This window comes from Diadema antillarum, unplaced genomic scaffold (assembly GCF_040938485.1).
Source record: "Diadema antillarum isolate AM-2024a unplaced genomic scaffold, OU_Dant_1.0 scf00000139, whole genome shotgun sequence".
NCBI lineage: Eukaryota > Metazoa > Echinodermata > Echinoidea > Diadematoida > Diadematidae > Diadema > Diadema antillarum.
The window spans coordinates 3,068,953-3,095,601 of record NW_027271028.1 but is presented as its reverse complement, the minus strand read 5'-3'; the positions used below and the strand labels follow the sequence as shown (position 1 = coordinate 3,095,601).

The 26,649-nt window shown below is 38.7% G+C and overlaps 1 protein-coding gene across 1 annotated transcript in view; it reads right to left on the bottom strand.

Moving 5' to 3' along the window:
* LOC139721143 (band 4.1-like protein 4) overlaps nucleotides 1-21,979 on the bottom strand; it is a 73,342-nt gene extending 51,363 nt beyond the window's left edge. Inside the window, exons 1-4 of the mRNA XM_071632475.1 lie at nucleotides 21,896-21,979; nucleotides 11,659-11,763; nucleotides 10,495-10,639; nucleotides 8,322-8,498 (exon numbers count right to left, since the gene is read on the bottom strand). Coding sequence (XP_071488576.1) covers nucleotides 8,322-8,498; nucleotides 10,495-10,639; nucleotides 11,659-11,763; nucleotides 21,896-21,979 — 511 coding nt within the window. The remainder of the gene's footprint in view (nucleotides 1-8,321; nucleotides 8,499-10,494; nucleotides 10,640-11,658; nucleotides 11,764-21,895) is intronic.
* Between the last annotated feature and the right edge of the window lie 4,670 nt (nucleotides 21,980-26,649).

The following is a 26,649-nucleotide window of genomic DNA, read 5'->3' as shown; positions in this document are numbered from 1 at the left end:
TTCTTACCAAAGAATTAGACTATATTCAAGACAATCCCAATCTGCCAATATTTCAATAATATGTCAAATCAATCGCAATGCCTATAGCCTTGCATAGATCTACTGTGAATAACTGTCTGCAAACTTCTCAGTTTTGAAAATTCAATTTGCATTATCTGTCAAATCAATCAGAATGCCTAGAGCCTGGCATTAATTAAACTACAGTGAAAAACTGTCCACGAAATTCTCAATTACCATACAATATGCAATGATAATCATTCCTTCTCTTATTCATCCCATGCTATTCATCTTGAGTATGAGTCTCTTTTTATCACTCTCTCTTCCTATCCATCTTTTATACTCTCCAGACCACTGCCATTCACTCTATATCTTTCTCTTTTCTTTCTATCTATCCATCCTTTCTACCTTCCTATCTATCCATCCTACTGTACCTGGTTACTGTAAAACACGATATTTTCGCGGCATGAAACTTTGGCGAATTGGAGCCAACGGCCTTTTTCGCAGCATGAAATTTTCGCGAGTTGCCTCTAATATTCATTGCATGTAGTGTAGACAACAACTTTCGCGTGCATTTTAATTTCACGAATCTTGGCTCTCGCGAAATTCGCGAAATTAAAATGCATGCAAACATTCCCTGTTCTACAGTATGCTAAGGTAATAATAATGGCAGGGCCCTCTGATGGTACAGCAGTGACAATAATGAAGAGGCTATCCTAGATAAAGAAGACTATATCATTATCATTATTATCATTATTATATTTGCCTTATAATTATCACAGTTCCTTTATTATCATATTTCCCTTACTAATATTATTATCATATTTCCATTATCATTTCTATATAACCATTATCAATATATTTCTTTTTCATCCATCTCCCTTCATTATTCCTTGCTGTGAATATCTCACTGGCCCATGATTTCATACAGAAATATTTTCCATCATATCATTTGAAGTGACCTGATGAGTCAAACATCCTAAACCTTTTGAATTCATTCAATAATTTGCAAAGGCAAGTTGCCCCTCTCCCCTCAAATTTCGGTTTCATCTATCTAAATTATTATTTTTTCTTTTATTTCTGTATCTGACAGTACAATGACATTCAGTAAGTTCCCACACAGATTTAGGCCTACATGATTTTCTACAGCAAGACTAGGCCTGTAGGTCTCTGCAGATACTGTCTGTAGGCCTACTGTATATGCCATGTATCTTTATGAGCTGGCAGAATGATGCGCAAGCACGCAATTCAAGGAGGCTGCGCTCGGGACAAGACTTGAACACTGGTGAGACCCATATGTAGGCCTATGTAGGCCTACCATGCACCTCACATGCCTTTGTGTCATTCTTGCGAGCACACCATCCTTGAATCAGGTGCGTTCATGTCATTCTCCTGAGCACACGATGATATAGTTTGCTAGTATAATGTGTATAGCATATTGATTGCCAACCATAGTGACAGAATGAGAAATCAGCATATCCCTTTTCAGTTGATTTCCAACACTGCAGGGCTGCCAACTCTCATGCATTGAGCGTGAGAATCACGCAATTCAACCAATTTTGACTGTCTCACTCTGATAAACGAAATCTCACGCAAAACCCCCAAAATGGAATGTACATGACTACAAAAATAAATATATCTCTAAATTCTCTGATATTCCGAATATCGATATGCCCAAGCCCAAAATTTCGAGATTTTCCCGCGCGGGTGTAAAGCTTAACCAATAATAATCGTTTTCGGTTCGCGCGCAAAGACGAGCTATTGGATTATGATTGGTTTCTACCTATACCACGTGAGCGTAGCTTGTACTTTTGGCAAATTACAGCAGATGTATGGCTATGATACACTGACTGTGTACGTAGTACGTATGTACGTACGGCCACAAAGCAGGCCGCACTGCACTAGCCAGGAGGTCGCTCTGCTCCCTTGCAGTGTCTCACGCCAAACTCTCACTCAAGGTTGGCAGCCCTGACACTGGAAAAGATTTTTACTGCTCATTTTCACGAGTCATTATTGTCATGACTATCAGTCAACTCGTGAAGTTCATGATGATAAAAACACAGCAGAATAAAGTGCGTTTGCACCTTTCGTGACTTGATTGTTTACTATCTATCAACCAATTCTAGCGTACAATTGCATTTTCTACTCCATGTCCTTTACACTGAACCCTTTATAGCCATATATTAGGTGGGAGAACATTTGTACCACATTACAATCTCACCATGGGACCTCTTGAATGCACTTCCCTCACTCAAGCACTTTTTGTGTCCCCTTTTTTTCAGGCTACAAATTGCATGTCCATAAAAAGCACACATTTCTCTTGTCACATTCAAGCACATTGAACAGCTAAATTCTTCCCCCTTTTTTCTTCCACTATACCTCTAACCTTTCATGAAGCCCTGATCTGGGCCTAAACTGAGCGAACAAAAAAGTCCATGAACACCCAGTGACTAGTGGCCTGCTGTGAAACCCTCTTCCATTTTTTTTCCTCTGACGGAAAAATAATACTAATAGATAAACACCCCTGCTGTAGCAATTTATGGCTATTTGCTTTAGGTCCTGCTGCTAAGGTCAAAGGTGAGTTGTTCCTACACAGCCCTGCCCACTGAGAAAGAAAAAAAATGATGATTGAGGAAAAGAATGATTTTCTCCTTTTTTTCATAGATTCCACCTTAGGGAGAAAAGACTGGAATATATTTTTAGCTCCACCTTGATAATTCTACCTTGAGTGATGGTGTGTCCACAGTAATAGGACATCAATAGGTACAGCTGCAAATACAGACTGACTTTTATGAAGGAACTTTGGGATTTCTTGATGTCACTGTTAACACTGAATGAGTTGTACGATTGTAGATGTGTTAGTTTGTTTTTCTGTCCATTTCTGCTACAAAGGCAATTAATTCACTCCTTCCAACATCATTGATTCAACAATGACCCTTTTTGCTCTCTTTCCCTCTCTTTCTTTTTCTCCCTCTCTTGGTTCACCAACAGTCTGGAATTTCTGGGCTGGCTAAAATGACATCGATAAACTTGATCACAGGTTTATACCAGCTTTATGGCATCATAAATGCAGGTGATTTACACCTGTGGTACAGGTGACTTTAGATATGTTCTTTTCAACTTGCCGAGGGCCACTTTGTGCATGGCAGACATACCACAGATGTTTTATCTCTCAGTGTCTCGCATCAAAATCGAACACACATACGAAAAATGACTTTTTCCGCAATTATTTTTCGTGAAATTTTGTGATAACCTGTCAATTTACACGCTAACACTTGCACATTTTATGTTTCTTCTATTCCCATGGGTTCTTTTTTTAGTTTTAAAAGAAATCTCTACAGCGATCAGGAATAACACGAATTGTTTACATGTCTAGATACGTCCATGCTATAAAAAAAAAAAAATTTAATCCCTGAATTGGCAGTGAATGATAAGGCATGCAGCCTTTTAAGGTAAGTTTTGTTTATTCAAATTTTATAGGGCATTTTATTTGTTAAGATATAGTCGTTGATGGAATTTATTGACAGATTTATATCTGCATTAAAGACCCCCCTTCAGAAAGAAATATCCCCCATCCTTTCTTAAAGCCACAGTTCTCTTCATAGAGAGGAGTCTTCTGCTATCTAGTAACAGATAGCATGAGTAGAATTATAAACTGTTTGAGAACAAGACATCTACATGGATCTTAAAGCTATGAGGTAGGTCTATTGCTGAGGGTCATTCTAACAGTAGGCCTATGTAAAAGAACTTTTTTATCTTGCTATTAAAAAAAAAGGAAGAATGTATTACAACAAAAAAATCTGACCTACAGAGAATGTTGCATGATCCAATGATTCACAATGAACTAAGAACCAATAAAAATGTTCTTGGATTCAAGTATCAACCCATGTAAACCCATATGAATAAAGAATGAAAGAGTAACTGTGGTTTCAATGCAAAAGAAAAACAGACACGATCAGAAGTGGAAAGCAGACTAACGCTAGGCGAGTGGAAATTTTCCATTAGTCGATGGTTTCTCTTTGCATCTCAAAGAACAGGAAAAGATTCGTTAAACATATTATGCATATTCAGAATGCCATGTACTTCTTAATAGCATCTTAAGTAAGTAATATGATAGACACAATTGTTGGAATAGTGCCACACAAGAAAAAAAAAGAGAGAGAGAAAGAAAAAATTGATGATAATGGTAATCCTGGGAGGAAAAACAACTTAATATACGAGATCCCTGAACCCGAAGGAATTCAGAACCTCTTGGCCGGCTGTTGGCATAGCGGCGTCGGGCTTAGAGATATCAGAATACCGGTAAAACACATGGCCAAGAAGGGAGAAAGGATTGTTTTAATCATGCAGGAGTAGAAAGGTGGCTGCCGCTCACCGGGGTACGGTTTGGGGGGTGACTTTGGGCTATTTTCCCAGCACAATTACCCGAATTACAACAAAACAGAGACAAGTATGGAAGAAGTTTAAGGTTTTTCAGAGCACAGTGAGGAACTGATAAAAAAGGAAAGAAACATATCAAGATTTTAAGAAGTGACAAGAAGAGGAAAAAGACACCCAAAATTAATTGTTGAAAACCATAAGTCTGGAAGAGATGCAGAATTCACAAACAATGGGCAAGGCAAATAAAGAAGAAGAAAAGAAAGACAGAAAGGTGAAAAGGAAAGGATTAACAGGTAGAAAGGCAATGAAACAAAAAAAAAGAAAAGAAAGATAAAGAGAGAGAGAGATGGAAATATGACAACAAAAAGACAAAGCACAAGAAAATGAATTTGAACACAAGGAAAACTGTAGAAGCAAAGGCACATGAGGGAATGAAATAGGAAGATGGAAAATGACAAAAGGGAGAGTATTAAATGATATGTGACCCGCTACAACAAAAGGATCCTAAAGTCACTGACGGGTGAGCGGAGAAAATTGAGTTTGAAGTCAGGTCACCAAAATCTGTCAAAACCTACGGATTTCTGTTTTTGACATAATTTTGTAGTTTAATGTATCTTCTTTCATCTGCTGAAATTTAGAAGCTAAATGATTAAAGCAAAGGCAAGAAAATAACATTTTTCTGGTCCATGATTTTACGACTTTTCAACGGAACAGAAACGTGTCCGCAGATTTGGATTTAGCGCTACAGCTAGACTCCACCCCTAGCAACGAGGGAATGATCTCATTGGTTAGTGCATGGCATCCTGGCTACTGATTGGTCGTGCGTAGACCGCTGGCGCTAAGCTTGAATGAACATCGCGGAGGTTGCTAGGAGCGTACCTTCTACTGTCAAACCGTGAAAACTGTCTTGCTTCCCCTTGATCATGATAGCGTCGGAAGGAAAACTTTGAAGGCAGTTTTCTCGAAACGCTGATTTTTTAAACCACTCGACATGCGCTAATAAAATCATCGATATCTCCGCAAACCAAGTACTTTTATGAGTCATGTTATATATGATATTAAAGTGGAAGAGTAAGGGAATAATGTCGTCAGATCTGTGTCGTGTCGTTTTCAGAAAATTGTCCTCCCCGACTTTCGGATCCTTTTGTTGCAGCGGGTCACTACCATATGATCATACACAAAAATGAAGCAACACTGACTATCCCCTTAATGGAAAGAGAGAATATGACATGGGGGGGGGGGGGGGAGAGAAAGGCAAGCGGGTTAAAAAAAAGGCTCTAAAACTCTGGCACTGACACCCAACAAAGCAAACTCCTCCTCTTACAAATTTTGTGACTTTTGTTACCTAACAATGGCACGGAGGAGGCGGGAAGGGAGCGATAAATTACGGGGACTTCGTATTCACATGGCGATTCTCTACGCCCTCGAGACACCTCAGATGTGCGTGACCCCACGAAGTACATTTATGAATGCAAACTGGGTGATGAACAGGCTCTTTGGGGGCCTCACAATCACAGCAATTTCCTCTGCAGTCTTTATTGCCTCATCAAACTGTTCTAAATCCTAAATGGTGAATTGTATCTCATCATACATGGCAGGAAACAACATATCTATTCAATGTGCATCGTCTCTCTAAAATGTATCATTACTTTGATGTTCACTAGCATTCGTAGTCTTCAGATGCAGGCCTATTGTGACTGGCTTTGTACCGAATAGATTGAAATGGCACTTTTAATTGACATTTCCGCTTGTGAAACTTTTCCATTAAACTCTGTGATATGCTCACATCATCACAAAATGATTTGCCTATAATTCATAATGTATCAGTAAAAGAATTGATGTTGAAGGTATCAACAGTGTAAGATGACTGCAAGTTTTGAAAATCATGCACGGTCCTACAGCACACATCTGTATTAGCGTATAACCTGATACATAGCTCTCCTACGTGGAGTTTGATCGAATGAAGACGTATTTGCGTGTACAAATTGTTTCAAAAATGCAAGTTGACACTGGGATGCTGTTTTTCTATCAATCTGTTGCTAAGTCCCGTGAAAAGAACAATCGCTAGAGAGTAGCTACCGAACTTGAATTATAACTTCTCTGTGATGACCCCCCAAATCTGTAGCAAGAGTGAAACTCTTGCTTCCAAATGTCCTGATTTTTTAAACAAATCCAACAACCACTGCATCCACTTCAAATGTAACTTTCCTATGGTCCACAAATTTCTTCCAACACCACCCTCCCCCACCCCCCCAAAAAAAAAAAAAAAAAATAAGGAGAAAGAAAACAGACAAGAAGAGGAAAAGCTTAAAACCTGAAATCCATACTGTGATGAAATGGCTGATCATTTCGACTACTGACATAGAATGACTGCTTCCATGCACAGCTGCGACAGATCTGACAGGAAATATTCCGCCACTCTGTTACTTATCCCTTGTTTTCGGTGGCTGCGTGGGGTTGCCCCGTCACTTGCGTTGACAAATAGGGCCTGCCAGTGAATTTGAGACACCCTAGCACTGCTAGAACCCCAGGTATTCCCAAGTTCCCAAAGGTGAGCCAACCTTGGATGCAATCAGGGGTTGCCTAGCAAAATGGGATACTGGATCCTGCTCTTGTCTGTGTCGCTGGGGGACGCCCAGATGGCTCACCAAGTGCCGTATCAGGACAAGCTATCGTTTTGTTTCATAATCAGTCCTGAGTTTTGAGAGCATTCAAGGGTGATTTTTTGTTTCTTTGTTTGTTTCATTTCCATCTGAGAAGATGGCTGGATAGGCCATATTCAGCAGCAATAGCTGGTCTTCCATGGGGTCTAGTTGGATGTTAGGTGGGACCACTTCATCGGGATAAACACCCCGCTCTTTGCGGTGAATAAATGAAGCAGGATCTTTAATATGTATGAGTTGTGACTCTGTCACACATGGGACCTCTATTTTATGTCCAATCCATGCACATAAAATCAGATCAGTGTTCCTCTACAGATCATCAGTGATCACTTTGATCATTCTGTAGAGATCAATGCAATTTTCTCTGGTGATCTAGCATTTGAATCATCCAAGCCTGACAATCTAAAATATTGCAAGGATTTTGTACAGCACAAATATGTTCGAAGGTTAGGAGGCATCTATCAAATATCGAGAAAAGCATGTTTCCTGCATTGTGAAGATAATACAATACTTTTGTTCTAACCTTCATTTGTCCCTAAACTGAGATAAATGAAAAAAAAATAGACATACTGTCACACTCCTGCATATAGGACCTACCCTACAACTAACTCTGAGAACTTCATCAACAGACCCCTTCACTCCACCCCTATTCCCCCCCCCCCAAAAAAAAAAAAACAACAACAACCAAAAACAACAAACAACAAACAAAAAAACAAAAAACAAAGAACAATGGCTTCATCTTCCAATGAAAAAATGGAATGTTTGAAAACCCAGGATTTATTGCTGCACATTCTAAAATGTCACCACACTGTCAATTCCCATAGGATGTTCAAGGGGTTACCAAGAAAAATTCCATTCCAATATCATGTTGCCTTGTATGGAAACTGACAATTTTGAGTTTTTTTCTAGAGAAAAAGAAACATTTCTTCAGACTAATTGTTGTTGGTGTGTAATTAAGAGTATCAGGGAATATATTTTGTGTGTCCTCGTCAGTAGATGCACTCTGCTTGTGCCCAACAATTGTGAAAAATGAAAGTCAGTGGAATTTTGTGAACCAAACAAGTAGAGCTGACCTACATCTAGATCATTAAGAGTTGCCAATTTGACACACTCTGTAAACTTCTACAATATTCATAACAATTTGAATGCATGCAATATTTTTCCAAATTTTGATTTGAACCACTTCTCTGATTTTTCTGTTTTCATACAAAGCAACAATGATATCCACGACGGAATTTCCCTTTAAAAAGGGAAAGATGGCCGAACAGATCTCGCACTCACATTGCGCAGCGTAGGCGCAGAGGTCAGCCGCCTGGCCGAAACTGCACGGGAGCCGACCCTGCAGCATGTCCATCTTGAGCTGTAGGAAGAACTGGTAGCGGGTCACCTCTTCAGACAGCTTGCACGGGTCCTCCACATAGAACTTGACCCCAAAGTAAAGCGTCTTTGTGCTTACATCTGGGAGGCAGTTGTAGGGATATAAAAACAGGCAATTTGATTTCAATTTGAAGTCATTTTGTCATTTTCATTTGAAAAATGTAGCAGATGTTCTAGCTTCCATCATTTCTTCTACTTTTGACCTCAAGTCATGTATTGTCAAGTTTAATCTATAATCATTGGTTGCAGCTGCCAAAATCAAAAGGCACCAGTGTTGCTGCAAACCTGGTGAAATTTCACCTTATTGTGAAATTTAACATCCTTCATCTAGACTTTTGCAATAAGTCTCTTTGTCTCATTATTCAATTGTCCTGTCAGACTGCATGTATTTCACCATGCATCAACTCCAATGAATTTGAGTTACTGCATGAAAGGGCAAAATTTTCACGTCACCTGAGCATTTGACACTGACTATTACGATCTCTCACATCGAAATCTATGCAGACAATTATATGTCACTGATACTCATGGTGTGAAGAAAGGATATCAAAACATGGCATTCTTTACAAATCCCATACTGCTGTTGTGGTGGCAAAACCTCGTATCTCAGAAATGTCATACGTTCAGGAGAGCACAGAAACCTGCCAGCCAAAGCACTATAACAAATAGGATCACCTTTCCTTTGACATGCCATGGGGGCTTCATTTTTGGGGGTAAAACAGCTAGGATTTGGACATGACATCGCTTAACTGATTACTTGATGATTTTTTTTTTTTTTTTAAGTGATTTTCACCAAAATTTGAGATACAAGGTTTTGTCACTCCAGCGATGATACATTTCTAGCATTACTGCATGAGCTTGTGCAATTGTAAACTCTCATCTTGACCTATGTTCTCTATTGGATTTTTTGTTATTGCTGTTTTGTTTTTTGTACACTGAACATCTAATTTTCCCTGTCAGTTTTGTACACTGAACATCTACTTTTCCCTGTCAGAACAATAATAATGTTCTATGACTAATGCAAAAAACAACAAAAACAACTTATTAGTGGATAAAAATGTCAAGTTACAGCATTTAAATTTGATTTTGACTGCTTTCTCTCTTTATGCATGTCTGAAATCCTAAGAAAATTACAAAGTATCATTCAGCAATTGCATTCATTTAAAATCTTGTTCAACATCTACTACTAATAAGCTCCCTCCTTTTCTGAAATTATCACCAACACTGGATCATTTCAAAGAAAACTTGAAGACCTACTTATTTCGATATCCCTATACATGCACTGGACTTGTACTGTCACCGCCTGGTAATTTGTATATTTTATCTCCTATGGCGATCAGGGAAAACATTTCATAGCGCTTTGTATCCAGTGGAAAAGGCGTTCTAAAAATGTCTACTATTATTATTATTAATCAAGTCTCCATTTCTAGTTCTTTTCCTGATTTTTTTTTTTTTTTTGCCCCACATCATTTGCATATCATTATACTCAACAATTTAATCTCCGCAAAGACATTCCCAATTTTTCCAAAACCTACATAGGCCTATATTTGGGGAAAAGTTCACTGCTTATTTCAATCAGTGAGTAGAGTTTAGTATTGAAAGAATCCTTAATAGGTGCTAGCAGGTTGAATCTAAGCAACAGACTGGAGATGGTAAATGAGAGCATCGACAGTGTGCCTTTTTAATAATCACGGTAACCTCGACAGCACTTGGCAGGTGTTTTCTTCTTTTCAACACCATGAAAAAAATACACAGATTCCACATTCCATTGACCACCTCTCCACACTATTATGTACTGAATACAAAGGTATAGTGGGGCAAAAAAGTTATAAAAAGATACAGATAATGAATTTCCGGGTCATAAATCCAAAAAAAAAAAAAAAACTGTTCCACTTCATCATCAAAATGGCACAGATCTTCCTTTGAAATCTTTCTATAGTAATAATGCCTGGGAGAATAAGTATTATCTATTATAATAGCTGCCAATACTGAGTCAAAAAAAAAAATACTTCCTGTACATCATAACGAAATACATTATGCACAGCAACAAAGAAGCTTAAAGTGAAGTAAATCTTACGTTTCAGTTGCTTCAAGACTGATTTCTCCGGATGTAACCAGTGCTGCAATAAAGAACAAAAATCAGACAGCAATATACCACAAATATTGATAATGGACATGACAAACAGTTCTTCAAAATCATAGAATCTGGCTGGGAATGATTTCTTAAAAGCTGAAGGTTTTCTGAAAGGGTTGCAACCAACGGTTACATTAAAGGCATTTTTTACCATTTGCAGAAGAAACAAAAAGCCAGCTTTATTGCTCCAAAATAGTTCTAAAATGTGAGTTAGGGATAGAAACAACCAGTGTTAAAAAGTTAATCAGTATGTCAATTTTAAGTATACAAAATGTGTGAACAATAGCTATAATAAAATTGTCTCTAGACTAAACTGTCTACAGTTATGGTTTAAAAGTGAGAAATTTGTAATATCTTCTTATATTTTAGGCTTTATTGCAAAATTTCTATATGGCATGGTTGTTTTGTGATACAACTGACCTGCACATACAGTGTATGCATCAAATGTGATAATGCAAACATTTTGTAATGTAAATCACCGTTCCCAATGGTAAACAGTACCTCCATAAAGCCACTGTAGAAATCTGCAGTCAGTGTCCTTTTGATATTTCATGCTGCCTTCATATTCCATGAAATATTATTTGATTACATTTGACTTTTTAAGCATGAGATTCAGTGTCAGAGGGTTCTCACAGAAAAAAACCCAAACAAACAAACAATGTCTTATTGATATGTGATGTACACATGTATATAAAGTCCTACTTATCTATTGTTTACAAGTATACTTTTCTCTGTGTATTATTTGCAGAATTAGCATCATAAGATTGTGAAAAAGAAGACATTATTAGTTGCACTTCCAAGCAAGGAAACATTAAAAAAAAAAAAATAGTGTTTAGATGTTGAACTCAATTTGGCAACAAAGCAATCTAATCAGTCATTTAATACTTTTATTTTTGAAGTAATATGCTGCAATCTAACACAAAACGGAGCATCATCTCACTATTAAATCTCACAGAAATGCACATACAAAAAAAAAATACAGAAAATGATAAACCAATACATTTGCAAAGTTTGTTTCCTCCTTTCATGAAAAAAAAAAAAAGAAATTACATTTCATGGAAGTGATTGGATGTAAAATATCTGCCAGAAGGAAATTGCATGGCTCACCGTTTGGTTGTCGTTGTCCACGAATCGGAGACCGAAGTAATCCAGCTCCACCATGTTGAGATGATTGAAGACCCTGTCCAGCACATCCCCACCTATCATTTTCCTCTGGAATGTGAAGAGAAAAAAAAACATGCCATTAAAAAAAAAAATTCTACATACTTTTCGTACCTTTTTCTTCTTCTCCTAAAAATGTCATAAGCATTTTTTTTTTTTATAGACTGTTGTGCTATAGAAGTGCTCATTATTATTATCATTATCATTAGTTGTAGTAGTAATAGTATCATCATCATCATTATGATCATCATCATTATTATCATTATTATTATTATTATTATTATTATAATTATTATCATTATCATTATTATTATTATTATCATTATCATAATTAGTATCATTATTATACTATCATCATCATTGCAACAACAAAAAATATGATGGAAGAAGAACCAGGTTGAGCAGTTAATGCTAGACTTGTGAGAGTAACTTACTCTGCATAAAAATGCAGTTGTCAGTATTACTTAGCCCTTTTTGCAACTGTGATTTCTTTTATTTTTCTTTTATTTGCCTTACCATGAAACTTTTATTGATTTTTGTTTGTTTGTTTGCTTCACCTTTTTCCTTATTCAATCTTACTTCATGCACATGAGGATGTAAAGTTTACAGTGAGTGAAAGTCCAACATACTGCACCCACATACAATGTACATGTATGTGCAGGTACACTGTATACACACACTCATATCCCTGTACAATCCTTTTGTCTACATTGGATTCTGCAAGGCAGCAGTATACAGAAAAGCCGGGTTCACACGTACAAAATAACGGGATGACGATTGCGCTCCATATCTCGAGATTTTTTGCAACCGTTCACACGCTCCAAATTAGCGGGATAGCGATCGCGCTCGGAATCTCGAGTTTCTTGCAACCGTTCACACGAACAGAATTATCTCGCTAATTGCCGATCGAGATAACAGCAAAGCCTGCAAACTGGGTCACTTAGCGCCCTTCTCTATCACTGCATGCACGCGCTTCTCTTTGCCCATTGCTTTTTACGCGTCAGTGGTGTGGTTCGCGCGCTGTTGTTGTGGTGCGCCAAAGAGGTAAAGGACCTCTTCGCAGAGGCCTCGCTGTTAGCGCAAGATTTCTTGGGATTAGCATCGCGATGCTTATCACGCTAATTTTCTGGTTTTGTCTGTCCTTACTTGCAAAAAACTCGAGATACCGATCGCGATGCAAAGCTCGAGATTTGTATCCCGCTAATTGGTGTACGTGTGAACCCCCCTAACATCTTGAGACATGGGTGACCAACCCTTTTGTAACAAAATTCACTTACAAAAATTATACCAGGGTAACATCCAAACTGAATTGAATCTCACAGGGGTTTACTTGCCCTCCATACACCAGTCCTACACAGAGACAATGATTCTGTCTTTGAGATTGCTGCTGTGGTTAGCTTTTGTTGACAAAATCAAATCATAAGAGTCCACTAGTCATCTGAATAGCTAAATGGACATTATGATGGCACAATATCTATCATCATTATCTCACCGCAACCATCTAAAAAATTCTATATTCACACTGTAGACTTTTCATTTATGCAGGTTGCCAAATAAAGGGCAATGATAATGTTGGTTACACTGGAATATGTACCACATCCTGTGTCTGCATGGCAGCATTTTGTAGACTATTACAGTATAAAATATCAGTATGCCACTCAGACTTATGGTTTGGGGCATTGTAGTTGAAAGAATGAGCTGAAGGATCTCGCTTTGATGAATTCACACCCATCAATTCAAGGTCTATAGGTTACCTCAATGATACTGAGTGGGGAATCAATTAAAGAGCCCAATGTATGTTCAGGGACACATCGCACAAAAGAATGGGGCAGTTAACCCCTTCCCAAAACAGTGCATGGGAGCTTTACATTACAATGGAGAAGACCCCTCTGTTCTCAACTGCACTGCTGGTTTCCTCAGAAAGACTGAATGCAGGAGTAAGAACAATGTGTAAGGGGGGGGGGGGGGGGGTCATTCACCTGTCAAGTTGCAGACTTATTAGAACAAGGAGATATCTCCTTCTTGCTTTATAAATAGAACAAAACCACTGAACTGTGTGAATGATGGGTAATCAAGCACAGGCTGCAAGATTAACTCTTTGTGCATGTGTGTAGAGTGTGCTGTGGGATACGCTAGTATAAAATCCGTTGAGGACAGACTGATTTTGCTACCACAAGCATTTCTCACAGACACATGCCTCAAGTATACTAACTCAGGACTCATCCTCAACGGGATAGTCCCACACAATGAAATGCATTGCAAGGCATCACAGGAAATGGCATCAATGCAGAGCATTACTTAAAATGTGAGGTAGTGCACATTAGACAGACGTCACCTCCCTGCTACAATCTATACATACACATTTCATACAGCTCTACAATTGCATTGAAGGCCATTTCAGTGATATTCAGTATTGCTGCAAGATTGTTGCTGACTGAGAGATGATATGCCAATAACAAATCTCTCTGTCTTCAGGTGGATCTCATTGTTTCAGACATGTTCAACAATTTTCTGACATTATTTATAGGATTTCAATAACTGAGCCAAGCACGTTCGAGTTAAATGTGTGTTGGATTTGCACAGTTTCGATGGTATCACATGCAGGGGGGGGGGGGGATTCTCCTCCAAGTTTTAAGAAAAAAGAAAGAAACAAAGAAACAACACAGTGAGTGTTGTTTGTTTGTTTGCTTGCTTGCTTTTCCTTTGTGGAGTATACAGGTCGAGGAGCAGTTGTATTTTTAAGGATAACCTTTCAGGAACTCAGTTTTAATATTTGCAATGCTCTGGGTAATAACATGCTGAACATATTTTCATTAAATACCCTTCTCAATTTAATAATCAATCAGTTGCTGTCATACAGTTCAATCACATCGCTTTGTAAAACAGGTTGTTCTTTACAAATGGAAAGCTTACCCCATGTATTGACTGACAAAGCAATAACTACTTCAAGTACCTCGGCTAGATTCTTCGTATTGAAATATCAGGATTAGTTTTTAAAACGGGTCATTGTTAGGTCGTCTACAAAAGAATTGCCATACATGTGAATTTGAATAAATGAATGTACATAAATCATTTCATGCTTAAAGCAAAAAAAATTCATTTTAAATGTAATGGAAAATATAATTCACAGCAGCATGTGCTAATGGTTGTAAATATGTCCGTCAGAAATGGAAAATGAAATGAAAATCCAGATTGCGATCTTAGAACCGGCTTCCATTCTGGAAGCTTCGTGGCCAACTGGGTACAAAATGTAGCAGTCAAGGCGGTTCAAATGCAGCTGAACCGCACTGCGGCGATCCACATCACTGGTAACGACCGGTGACAGGTTTGGTGGTAAGTTAATACCGGTACATCCCCGCGTGAAATGGTGTCCTCCCTTGCAGGTCAGCAAAGATGCAGGGATACCATGTTCGCTCCCTGCAGTGGCTTTGACAAATCACTATGGGGATCAGGGATGCAAGATGAAGTGCCACAATTTCACACTAGTTTTCTTCTTCCATCTTGAAGTTTTTGGGGGGTTTTCTGGGTGGGGATCAATTTTTTGATGACTGAGCGACGTGTTTGAATTGCACGTATCCCAAATCAAAATTTGAGACAAGATTTGCTTAATCTACTTTTGGGGTGAAAAACGAGATCTCCTAATATTGAACTTGGGGTGACCTCATGAGCCCTGAATGAGGACAGATGATTTCGATGACAATGGTCTGTGACTTACATGTTCTTATCAGATCTATAGAAGGTTCATCGCTTCATCTGAGATAAGGTATCATATCACGTTCCTACTCTAAACATTCATCCTGGCTGCTACATTGCACAAATGTAGCACATGAATGTTATCCATATATATCTCAAGGTATCAAAGTTATGTATGATGCATGCCTGAAAATATTTTAAACATTCCTGATTTTTCTGTTATTTTCTTCTTTCACACATGGTTAACCAGGATCCTAGATAGACACACGCACACATATAAGGCACAAACTTTCAAAGTATCGAGAGACTGTCAGGGAGAAATAATAGTTTACTTCATGCTGTTACTTTAAAACAAACAGAACCTGGTTTCAATTACACTATGCCAAATGACTGAGCATGTACCTTGTATTTATAATCTTAATTCAGCAATTATTTTCTTTCTTTCCTTTTTAAAACAATAAAATGGTATGGCAGTTATCAAAATGAACAGTCAGTTTCACAGACTCTTTCTCAAGGATGATAAATCTCACGAATAATCATCAGGGGTGTATCCAGGATTTTTTCTGGGGGGGTCGTAACCAAAATTTTTGGACCTTTACCTTTGCGAGGGAGCGGAGCGACCGAGCGGGGGGAGGGTGTGGGAGGGGGGTGTCCCCCCTTCCACGGTAGGGAGTTTTTGAATTCTATATCTTAAAATGGGGCAATTTGGTGCATACAAAAGTGACTTTTTCGGCATGGCAGTGCAGCTTAGAAATAAGGTAAATTATGGCATACTAAAACTAAGTTACGAAATTTACGAGGTTTTTGACAATTTGCTGGAACACCACCTGGTCACTTTTTTTTTCCTGTTGTAGGCCTATATAGAGTAAAAAGCCCTCAAAAAAAAATGTCTTTTACAAAAAGTGGACCTCTTGAAAATTTGGGGGGGTCGTACGACCCTCCCGACCCCCCCTTGCATACACCCATGATCATCACATTCGCAGATCTCAAACGCCCTTGCACTGAGATGCTTTGATCAGGCTTTAGTTACTCTGCTCTCTTTACACACAATTGTCGGCACAAACAACAATAGTGTGAGGGCCCTTGAAATAGGCTAGGAAGGTGGAACACACTTCTCTGGTTGGACCAACAAAGATGGGTTGGGCGTGTGTACACATATTGTACAGCTCTGTATGACTAGCACTTTAAAGAGAATAACATACAAAGTAGCTTCATGAAGAATACTGGCCCCGAAGGCAACGGTAACACAACAGTTTTGAAAACCTATAAGACATTTTGGCACTTTAATAAATTAATTCCAAATAGTTGCAAATATGCAAGCATTAGTTCCACTGATTGGTAATGAACAGAAAGCTTAGATGTGTGACCTCTGAATGACCCTAAATGGTTCAGGGCATTGCTCTTGCACATTGTTTTGTACACTGATATCTTAAAAGTCCTACCCTATGTAACAACACAATCTTGGATTACCGCCTGCAGTGTACAAATGTATCACATCTGTAAAACTGTAGGTTTACTCCACTTTGGTACGCACAATGTGTGTGAAATCTGATCAAACTGCAACTGACTGGCCTTAATAGCTGTCAGGAATTAAATAGAGGACAAATCAAATGCAACTAATACATTAGAGGCTTTTATCAAAATCAGATCTGAAGTAAAGGTCCATTATTTCATAATATAAGCTTTTGATCGTTCTATTTCATATTTTGATAAAATTTCTATAATTCTGTTTGCTTGTTTTTACTAGTATTGTTTTATCAAAGTCGATCTGAGTATGGCATTGAAGTACACTTTAATGGTGGGCTCCTACAGTATGCACAAAACATTACATAAAAACGTGGATCTCTCCTATCCAACAAAACACAGATCCCATAAGATGAAGTACTGTACCTGTATACATAAAATAGCAGTTGTAAAGTACATGTACTGTATACTTCTTTCATGCCACGTTTGTTCAGATTTCATCATGTTATACTGCAAGGCTGAGGTGCACAGGTTTTGGGATTCTGTGTCTCTTCAAGTGTGTCTGGGCACTTTGTCCTCCCCTTACCTCCCTTCCCCCCCCCCCCCCCCCCCCCCCCCCCAGCCACTAGCTGAGATCATTTTACAGTCTCCCATTTTCACTGTAGCATGAACCATAGATTTGGCTTCTTGTGTACCAGTACTGTATATAATTATACACCCTAGTTGCATAAAGATGTCTTCCTTATTACGTGGGCAGTACAAAGGGCTAAATTCCCTTTTTTGCTGCAGTAGTTGTTGTTTTACGTTTTGGTGTTCTCCCATTCTCTCTCTCTCTCATTTAGTGCAATAGAAAGTTACAACGTACTTGCACCAATGTGTTACTGAAGCTCATGAAAGCAGGTACAGCATATCACATAATTTGTCTTAAGTATGGGTTAATCAGTATAATCTGCCATAAAAGGTGCTGTAATCCTTGCTTTAAACTCATTTACAAGTTATCCTTATTTAACATTAAATCAATTCTAAACATTGAGTCAACACAAAGTAACCTTCAAGTCACATATATTATATACTATGTTCTCTGCTTGCTAATGTCTACTTTGTAAATATCTAACTAGAGTTAGCAGTGAGTGAGCTTCTTTGTAAATTGTGTAGATTTTATGGATTTACCAAAATATAGGGCCCAACAGATTCACTCACAAAAGTCATTTTTTGTTGGGGGTGGGGGGGGGGGGGGGGGTGGGTCTTTGATATTTGAATGGGAAAAGAATAAAGAGCAATTCATTAAACCTGTTCTTCTTTAATTCTTGCAATTTAGTACAGGTAGGGCCTACCTGGATCCCATGCACTTACTATTGCAATGTCAGGCAGGCCTCAGTGCAAGCCCTGCAGATGTCAGGATAAACTATGATATTTACAAGATGTGCATGAAATTCTAATATGTTCCCTCAAGTACATTGTACAGCACTATCATTACTAACCAGTTCCCTTTGCCTATCAGAAATAAATACATGTACAACTGTACATGTGTACCTCTACAATCACCCTTTGCTGTTGTTAGCAAAGGGTGATTGTAGAGGTGCACGTGAAGTAAATCAAATGCCATCAGAGTAACACTGTGGGGTAGTATTTAAACTGACTGATCAATAAATTTGACTGTCACAAACTGTTCACACGAATTACCAATTTAACCAAATGTATCTAATACTGAATGAGTTTCCCTTTCATGAAGGCTCTTGAATCGCCTTTTTATAGTATTGTGAGTCACTTTTTAACATTGTGACCACCCTCAAATAGGATCGGTGGCAGTATGTATAGAAACAGGCCCTTAGGGTATCTCACTCTGGCTGTATTGGGTAAACATTACTGGAGATGATATTTGCACTGCGAGTATTCATCCGTTCCCCCCACGCCACGACCGCTTTGCAAAGAAACATCCACAAAGCAAGAGATTCTGTTCTTCCTCATTGCCACTGCCGAGAATGACGGCACCATTAAATGTTCACGCCTTAAAGCTCCACTACACATCTGCAAGTGTGTTGCGGGCTTGGCCTATTATACATACAGTGTACTTACACTCTAGTTGTATCAGAAAGTTCAACACACCTTTTGCCTAAGCGAGGAAAAAGTGTCATAAAATGTAGAAATACAAGAGCCTAAATCTTTCATGGTTGCTGTTTTGTCAGGAAGATTGTATGAGATACATCTATGCACTAATCTTACACCTCTTAAATGCAAAATAAAAGACATATCCCTTTTTCTCAGCATCATACCAATGGCATTTTATACAAACAATATTTCCCCCACATGGCTTGATCAGCATTCTGGCAAGGAACTCATGCTTCAAACAGAGAAGTGTTCATTCATGTTGTTTACCCAACATGAATAATTGGATTTGTAGTACCATGCATTTGGCTTTTATTACACAACCTTGAACATTACTATAAAACTCTTATCCATTCTACGATTTACACAACTGGATAGTAGCAACAAAGGGGCTGGCTCTGAAACAAGTCTGAACTGAGGAGCAAGAAAAACGATTTGATGATAATAAATCAATAAAATACTCCTTCCTATGTTAATCATATTCTTCCGCTTGCCCGAGTGAAAAAGAAAAGTACATGTTCAGCACACTGTACCGTATGTCCCAAAAAAGAATTACAACTGTACCCTCGCAAAGACAAATAGTGAATCAATCCAAACACAATTCCAGGGTATGAAACTATAACTCATTGCCCACATCTTACAGAGAACCCCATTCAATTTGCTTTGACAGTGGTCAAAGAGAAGTGAGGATTTTTGTAGAGCATGTCAGGAATCCCTTCCCTCCAAGTTCTGTCTATTGTGTTTACACATTGATTATACGATTCAAAGAGCATCCAAGTGATAAACTTGGAAGAATCAGACTCATGACAATCTTTACAACAATCCACATTTCTCTGTGACTGCTTAACCAGATTGAATGGGGTTTTCTGCAAAATAGAGCTAAGATGACCTGATGTTATATTTCTACGACCCTAAAGTAGCATTTAGATGGTTTAATCATATTGGGTGTTATTAATGCAAAAATCTGATTGTAATTTGTTTGTTTGTTTGTTTTTGTTTTTGTTTTTGTTTTTTGTTTTGTTTTTGTTTTGTTTGTTTTTTTTTTTGGGGGGGGGCATACTGTACATCAGAATGCTCAATACTGTTCTCACTTTTTAGGGGAGTAGGGCCCTACATTTTTGCCCTTTTTCTCCTTTCCCCAAATCCACAATGAAATCAGTTTAGCTGAACAATAAGTACAACGACATTATGAAGTTTGTACATACACCAAGGTGTTTTACCTTTACCTTTACCCAAGATTCGGGAAAAATGCTGTTGTAACAGAAGTCAGGCTTCCACATCTTGCTCTCGTGGTCTCGACTCATCCTTTCTATTCCTTTCGTTTTATATCATTATTATTATTATTATCATTATTATCATTATTATTGTGCTATTTTCTCTCTGTTCAAGTCTGACTCTCTTCTGTGCGCTCAACATTTTCTTCTACATGTTATAGAAATCCTCTGTTTCACTTTTGTTAGAGGGTCATAGGTGGGTTAACACAGTTGTTTCCATAAAGTTGTGTCCAATTTGAAACTTCTTTCAAAACATCCATCCTAGCCATCAAAACAGATTTGTCAACAGTAAAACTGTGCAATGGTTGGTGATGGACTGTCTGTAATGTTACTATAATACATACATGTACATTATTTCAAATACCATATTTAAGTGTTAAAGATAATATAAAGTTTTGGTACTGGTACCCTCAAAAGTTTCCCTGAATTTCCTTGATAGTAAATAATGTTTATAACCTAATATTTAGTGTAAGAGGAAATATTTGGGCTGCAGGAGGCAATGAGTGGTTTTATAGCAACCTTATCCTAAAAACAATGGATCTGAAGGTAAAGCTATAGAACCCATGCACACCTTTCAACCTTCCCTCAACCCTTTTCAGTGATTTGTATCAAGAACATTTTCCCCAATTACTTACTCAGACTTTTCAAACACTTAAAAGGCACAGCCAGGCAAGGGCTAAATTGCTTTTGCTGTATGACAGATATACCACTCATATCTGTATGTATACTATATGTATCACAACTATATCATTTTTTCAAATGCACTTTTTGTCCATTTACTGTAAAAGTGGATATTTTCGCGCGACTAATTTTTCGCGCTTGGCCCGGTGAGAAGAGTTTCGCATACTTTTGATTCCGCTGAAACAAGACAGTAAGTACAAGAACATATGGCAAGCAAAAATATTTGCGTGCTTTTATTTTTGCGCTAGTTTCGGGTTGCGCGAAATGCGCGAAAATTACAACACCGCGAAAATTTCTGCTTTTACAGTAGTATTTAAATTTTTTTCAAACATGGTTTGTTTTATTAGACATGTTCTGGTCAGACAAACATTTTGAAATTGTCTAACATCCACGCTCACGCTTGTTATACAGACTGTTAGTCATGCTACCAAGTGCTGACAACCGGGAGACCGACAGGACCTACCTACACTCTCGTAGCATAGAGATGACGATGATGATTATGTTATAGTGATACACACAACTTTCAATGTAATTGAATGGTAACATCAAAAAAAAGAAAAGAAAAGCAGATTGTCAATAAATAAATCCAGTGTCCCCTAACCACAGCAGCGACCCCATACGGACAAATACGTACCGTAAAGGTGTTACTGTGTTACAGCGCCCCGCGACGGGGTTAAGTGTCCCCCTGTGATGTGGTGATAGGCCTAGGTGCTTAAGGGAAATATGCTGAGTAAAATTGATTAAAATATCTGCATAGCTTTGAAGATGAGAATCCAAGAGCAGTAAGTCAAAATTGGGAAGATTTCCATGGCATTCCACTGGTACTCTCCACTGTATTACTTTTTAAAAGCATGAATAACATGAAATTAAGAAAAGTTTTTTAGTTCAGGCTGATGTGGTGTGCCATATCAAACGAACTGGTGCGTGTTATGTTTAATAAATGTAAAAAATAGTGGAGAATTTACCTGAATATTCATGTTAACTTCGGTACCATTGAGCAGTTGAATGCTGCAGTGGGTGTCTGCGGTCTGCGAGCCGCAACACGCCATGGTGAGCCGGGAGCTGGCGGCTGGCGTTCGCACCAACAAACGGTGTGAAACGTCGGCGGCGTTTCTGCTTTCTAACGTAGATGAAACGACTCACCAACAGTTGGTTTACAGCTTCAATTCGCTAGAGTCTTATCAATTAAGGGACATTGTTGGAGAGCATGATGTATCCAAAGCATTAAAATCACAAAAGGGTTCTCTAACACTAATCAACCGTCCGCCATGTTAAAACGCTCGATGTATTTTCCCTAATTCAAGATGATTATTCCGACACGGATTTCCACACAAAATGCCGTAGAGCGTGACTTCGCTGCTGAGTCGCCACGGCCTAATGGCTTCAAACGCAGCGAAGATTGCTTCTATATGGCTATGCGAACAGACAGCGTCGTTAGTTCGTTGAGGCAGCTGCAGTTGAGTTGCACTGTGAAACACCTGTCGATGAATGGAAACCGGTAGTGAAGATGGGAATATCGCCGTTTCAGAAGAGGGGAATATATTCAAGATTCAAAGACGGCGTTTTTTGTCACACTATCGGTCAGAGGCGTACGTCAGACGACGGGAAGTGGATGACGCATTTTGTATGCACTGCACTTCATCTTCAAGTCATTTCACTAAACTCGTCGCGGTTAGTCAAGTGTCGCCATTCAATAGCCGGAGCAAATACCAGTGCATGCATTCACGCAGCAGTGAGTCAACGGGGGTCTGTTGTTGTTAGTAATCTTGCGTAATCACAAGCGTTTAAAATAATTGCTTGTTAATTGGCCGCGAGATGGCGCTCGGCAACGAATCACAACCTGCGCATTACGTCCAGTGCCCATGGTGTCTCGAGTACGACACAACTTCCTCGAGCACTCGCTGAAAAAAATAAATGAATAAAATAAATGGAAATTTAATTAAAATAAGCTACTCATGGCTCTGTGCACTGTTTATCATCATCATCATCATCATCATCATCATCATCTTCTTCTTCTTCTTCAAGTACAAGGTCCTGATAACATAAATGAATCTTGTCTAATTGTACAACTTCATGGAAATATCAAATGCACTCGGAAGTGCAGCTTAAATAATAAAGGAAAGTTAGGCAAATTTTCTGGTGTAGTTCAATATAATCGAGGAAATGTCGAAAAAAAAATAAAGTAGGAGAGATGATAACCAAGTTAGGTGCTGTTCATTATTCCTTAAAATAAGGTTCGTTATAATTAACGAAAAAACAACAACAAAAAAATAAAATTAGAGGTTCAGAGGTTCACTAAAATGAGAAAGGGTTCGTTAATCCAGACATTTTCTTTTCTTTCTTTCTTTCTTTTGGTGGCCTTATTCTGAAGGTTCACTATACAGAAGGTTCGTTAATTCGAAAATGAAAATCAGTACTAGTAAAGGTCGTTATTCCGAATGCTCGTTATTTCGAAGGCTTATAAATCAGAAAACAGAATAAAGTTTGTTATTCCATTGGTACCGAAAATAAAATAAGGTTTGTTAGTCCGAAAATGAAAAAAAAGTTCGTTATTCAGAAAATTGAGTAATTTGTGTGTGTGTGTGGGGGGGGGGGGGGGGGGGGTGTGATCATCGGTTCTGTCGAGTAGTTATAAGCATTGAAAGTTGGAAGGGGCTGAATGCTCACTATGCTTATGTGATTTTTTTTTTCTGTTCTTTTTTCTACCTTTGAATGACCTCTTCTAATTACTGTTTCATCATTCAAGGCTCATAGGATGATGATGTAGAAGAGGAGAAGGGTGGCATACGGAGCGGGAGGAGAAAATACTTCAATTTTTCACCCTCATCAATAACACATTACAGACTGAGTACGATTGTATTCTAGTTCGTCAATAGGTAAGCCTATACGTGTATCGTGCGTGTATGTAAGCCATCATCTCGAATATTGTTGTAGCCTTCTTCTCCAACGCAGACGGCTCACAGACATAAGCAATCTTTAGGAACGGATCGTCTAATCTTCATATCAAAAAGGATAAAGATAATCCTAGATGTATTCTGCTTTGATATTTCTGCATTTGCTGATTCCACTTTTTTTTTTTTTGCTAATTTCCCTTCACTTCATCGAACATAAAGAAAAATTGGAAGCTCCGCGCTCTAACGGTGCGGTCGGGTCCTCGTTTCAATTTCACCACTGCGCAGCCATGCAAAGCCGTTGCTCTGGCAACTGTAACTGTATTGTAATTCACGATCTATTCATCAAAACATGACCCTGAAACGCATATTATCAACATGTGTACAACTCCAACTAATGGGAAATTCCATACCCTTATATATGAAATTATTCAGGGGCCATTCTGTCCGCTAATGTGTTGAGACCCATTTAGGCCTAAGCGCATGCAGCGACCCTTTGTCAATACAAGAAAATGAAGTATTCGCTCAGCACTTTTCGACAAAATCAGCATATTATAATTATAGGCTACTGTAATAGTTTGCGGAGGTTGATCTTCTTAATATCCTTATGTGGATTCTCCCTTCGAATACATTATTGTGAAGGTAAAAATGTCGTCAAAGTTAAAAAAACAGCAGAGAAAAACGATTTTACAATATTTATATTGCACATGGTGTGAATGACGACATGATTATTAAACACATGCATCAATGCTGAACAAAGACGTGTGATCGTGTTCGTGGGGGAAAGTATGAGGTGTCTCAAAAGTGACGCTGATATATTTTCATTCTGTAGGTCCTGATGAAGTCTGCTGAAGGGATTTGGTCATATCCAGGGCCGCGGCGGAGCGTTTTCAGAAGTGGGGGGATGGGGAGGGGGGGGGGGGGGGGCACTTCCGGGTTTCGTGAGCTACAAGCCCCCCCCCCAAAAAAAAAAATGGTCCTCAGCTCATCTTTCTCCTTCCACTTCCGGGTTTCTTCAGCTGACAAGCAGAAAAAAAGGGTCTTCAGCGGAAAAACATAACATTACCGCGCTCACACTTCAAGATCTCTATCTATTTCTTTTTAGTGCCACTTACGTACTTCCGGGTTAAGAAAAAATTGGTGGGGGAGGGGCCAAAGTGATGACATCTTATGTATTCCTTTGTATGCCCCTTTGTATGCCAGCCCCCCCCCCCCCCCTCCCCGGTTCCGCCGGCCATGATATCAGTCTACGGTCGGCCATTAATATGGTATTTGACTTCAATGTCATGATGCTATATCGTTACCAATATTTTGTGTTCGCTGCCATCTAATCCAACATCCTTAACGACGGCGAATTCAATTGACAAATAACATCAGAAAAAGAAACATCAAAAGTTTACGCCAACCTCCATAACATAATACCGCTGATCCGGTAAACCAAACATTATGTTTGAGGATTTTTTTTTTTTTTTTTTTTACATGGCAACATCTGACCAGGAAGGTGATCTAACGCTTACCGAATGGGTTTTATTCAATGGAAATCAATAATATTATGTTGATCAAAATATAAAATTTCTTCATATTTGCGGACAGTATAGGCCTATATTGTCTTGGAAAATAATTCAATATGTGTGATAACGACATCGAATAAGCGGCCTGCAGCGTCCACCCCCTATTTTTACACGACAGTGCACTTTAGTCAAAAGGGATGAAATGGGCAAGCCACCCTTAGAATTATATAGATCATATTGTATTATCGTTTTTGTGTTCTTTAGTTATTATTGTTATTGTCATATTTCAATTATTCGGTCATACAATGTTTCAATAAATTTAAAAGAGGGGGAGGAAGGGGAAATCAGGAGAAAAGTAACTGAAAGAAAGTGCCGCCGTCATTATTGATACTTCGTGTTCATGTTCATTTAGGAGCTCTGCTAAGCTAAATTAATCAATTTTAGTATACTATTATGCATACCCCATCCGTCAATGAGACTTTCTCTCCATTGCAGCAGATGACGCAGTATATACTAATAATAGGCCTAAGGGTCTTTTCGATACCGTTTGAGGCACACATTTTGAGGATATATATGTCGCGGATAACGGTAGCAATCGCCAGAGAGAACAGTTAATATAGGAGGCGGGGGGGGGGGGGGGGGGGGGCGGGGTATGAGGAGGAAATGTGAGGATATGTCTACTGGCTACACTCATGTTGGCCTATACTCGTATCCTCCGCTCTGACGGAAAGTCGCTGGTTGCCCGGAGCACTGAATCGAGAAGGATGGATTCTATACTGGAGGACGTGTATACTTATTGATCATTTTCATTTTTTTTTAACGAATGTATGGGCTGTATTTTTTTTTTAAATCAACAATGACAAGAACAGTCAGAGTGATTGTTTCAGTGTCGCGGTATATACTTCACTGATCTCTGGAATCTCGAAGAGTGCTTTCTGCCGTTGTCATCGGATCACCAGCCAGCAGATTAAAATCGCGCCATCTATTGACGGGCAATCGAAAATTATAATAACCAATAAATTGTAACAGAATTTGTTTTCACAGCGCACTGCACACACCAGCAGCTACATATTTCTTTGGAAGGGCCTGTTACATGTGGCTATGAGTCTGCAACATCCCCCAAAATTCCACCTTATTATATCATGGACCTCCTATTGTTTTATATCGGGATAAGTTTTGCTCCCTTGGGATTATCCATCGTTCTCCGCGACCTGTGCTCGAAATTTGTGCCTCAAACGGTATCGAAAAAGAATTCTATATACGTAATACTTGACGGCACAATGGATTTAGCCAAAAACCTTCAAAATGTATAAGTTT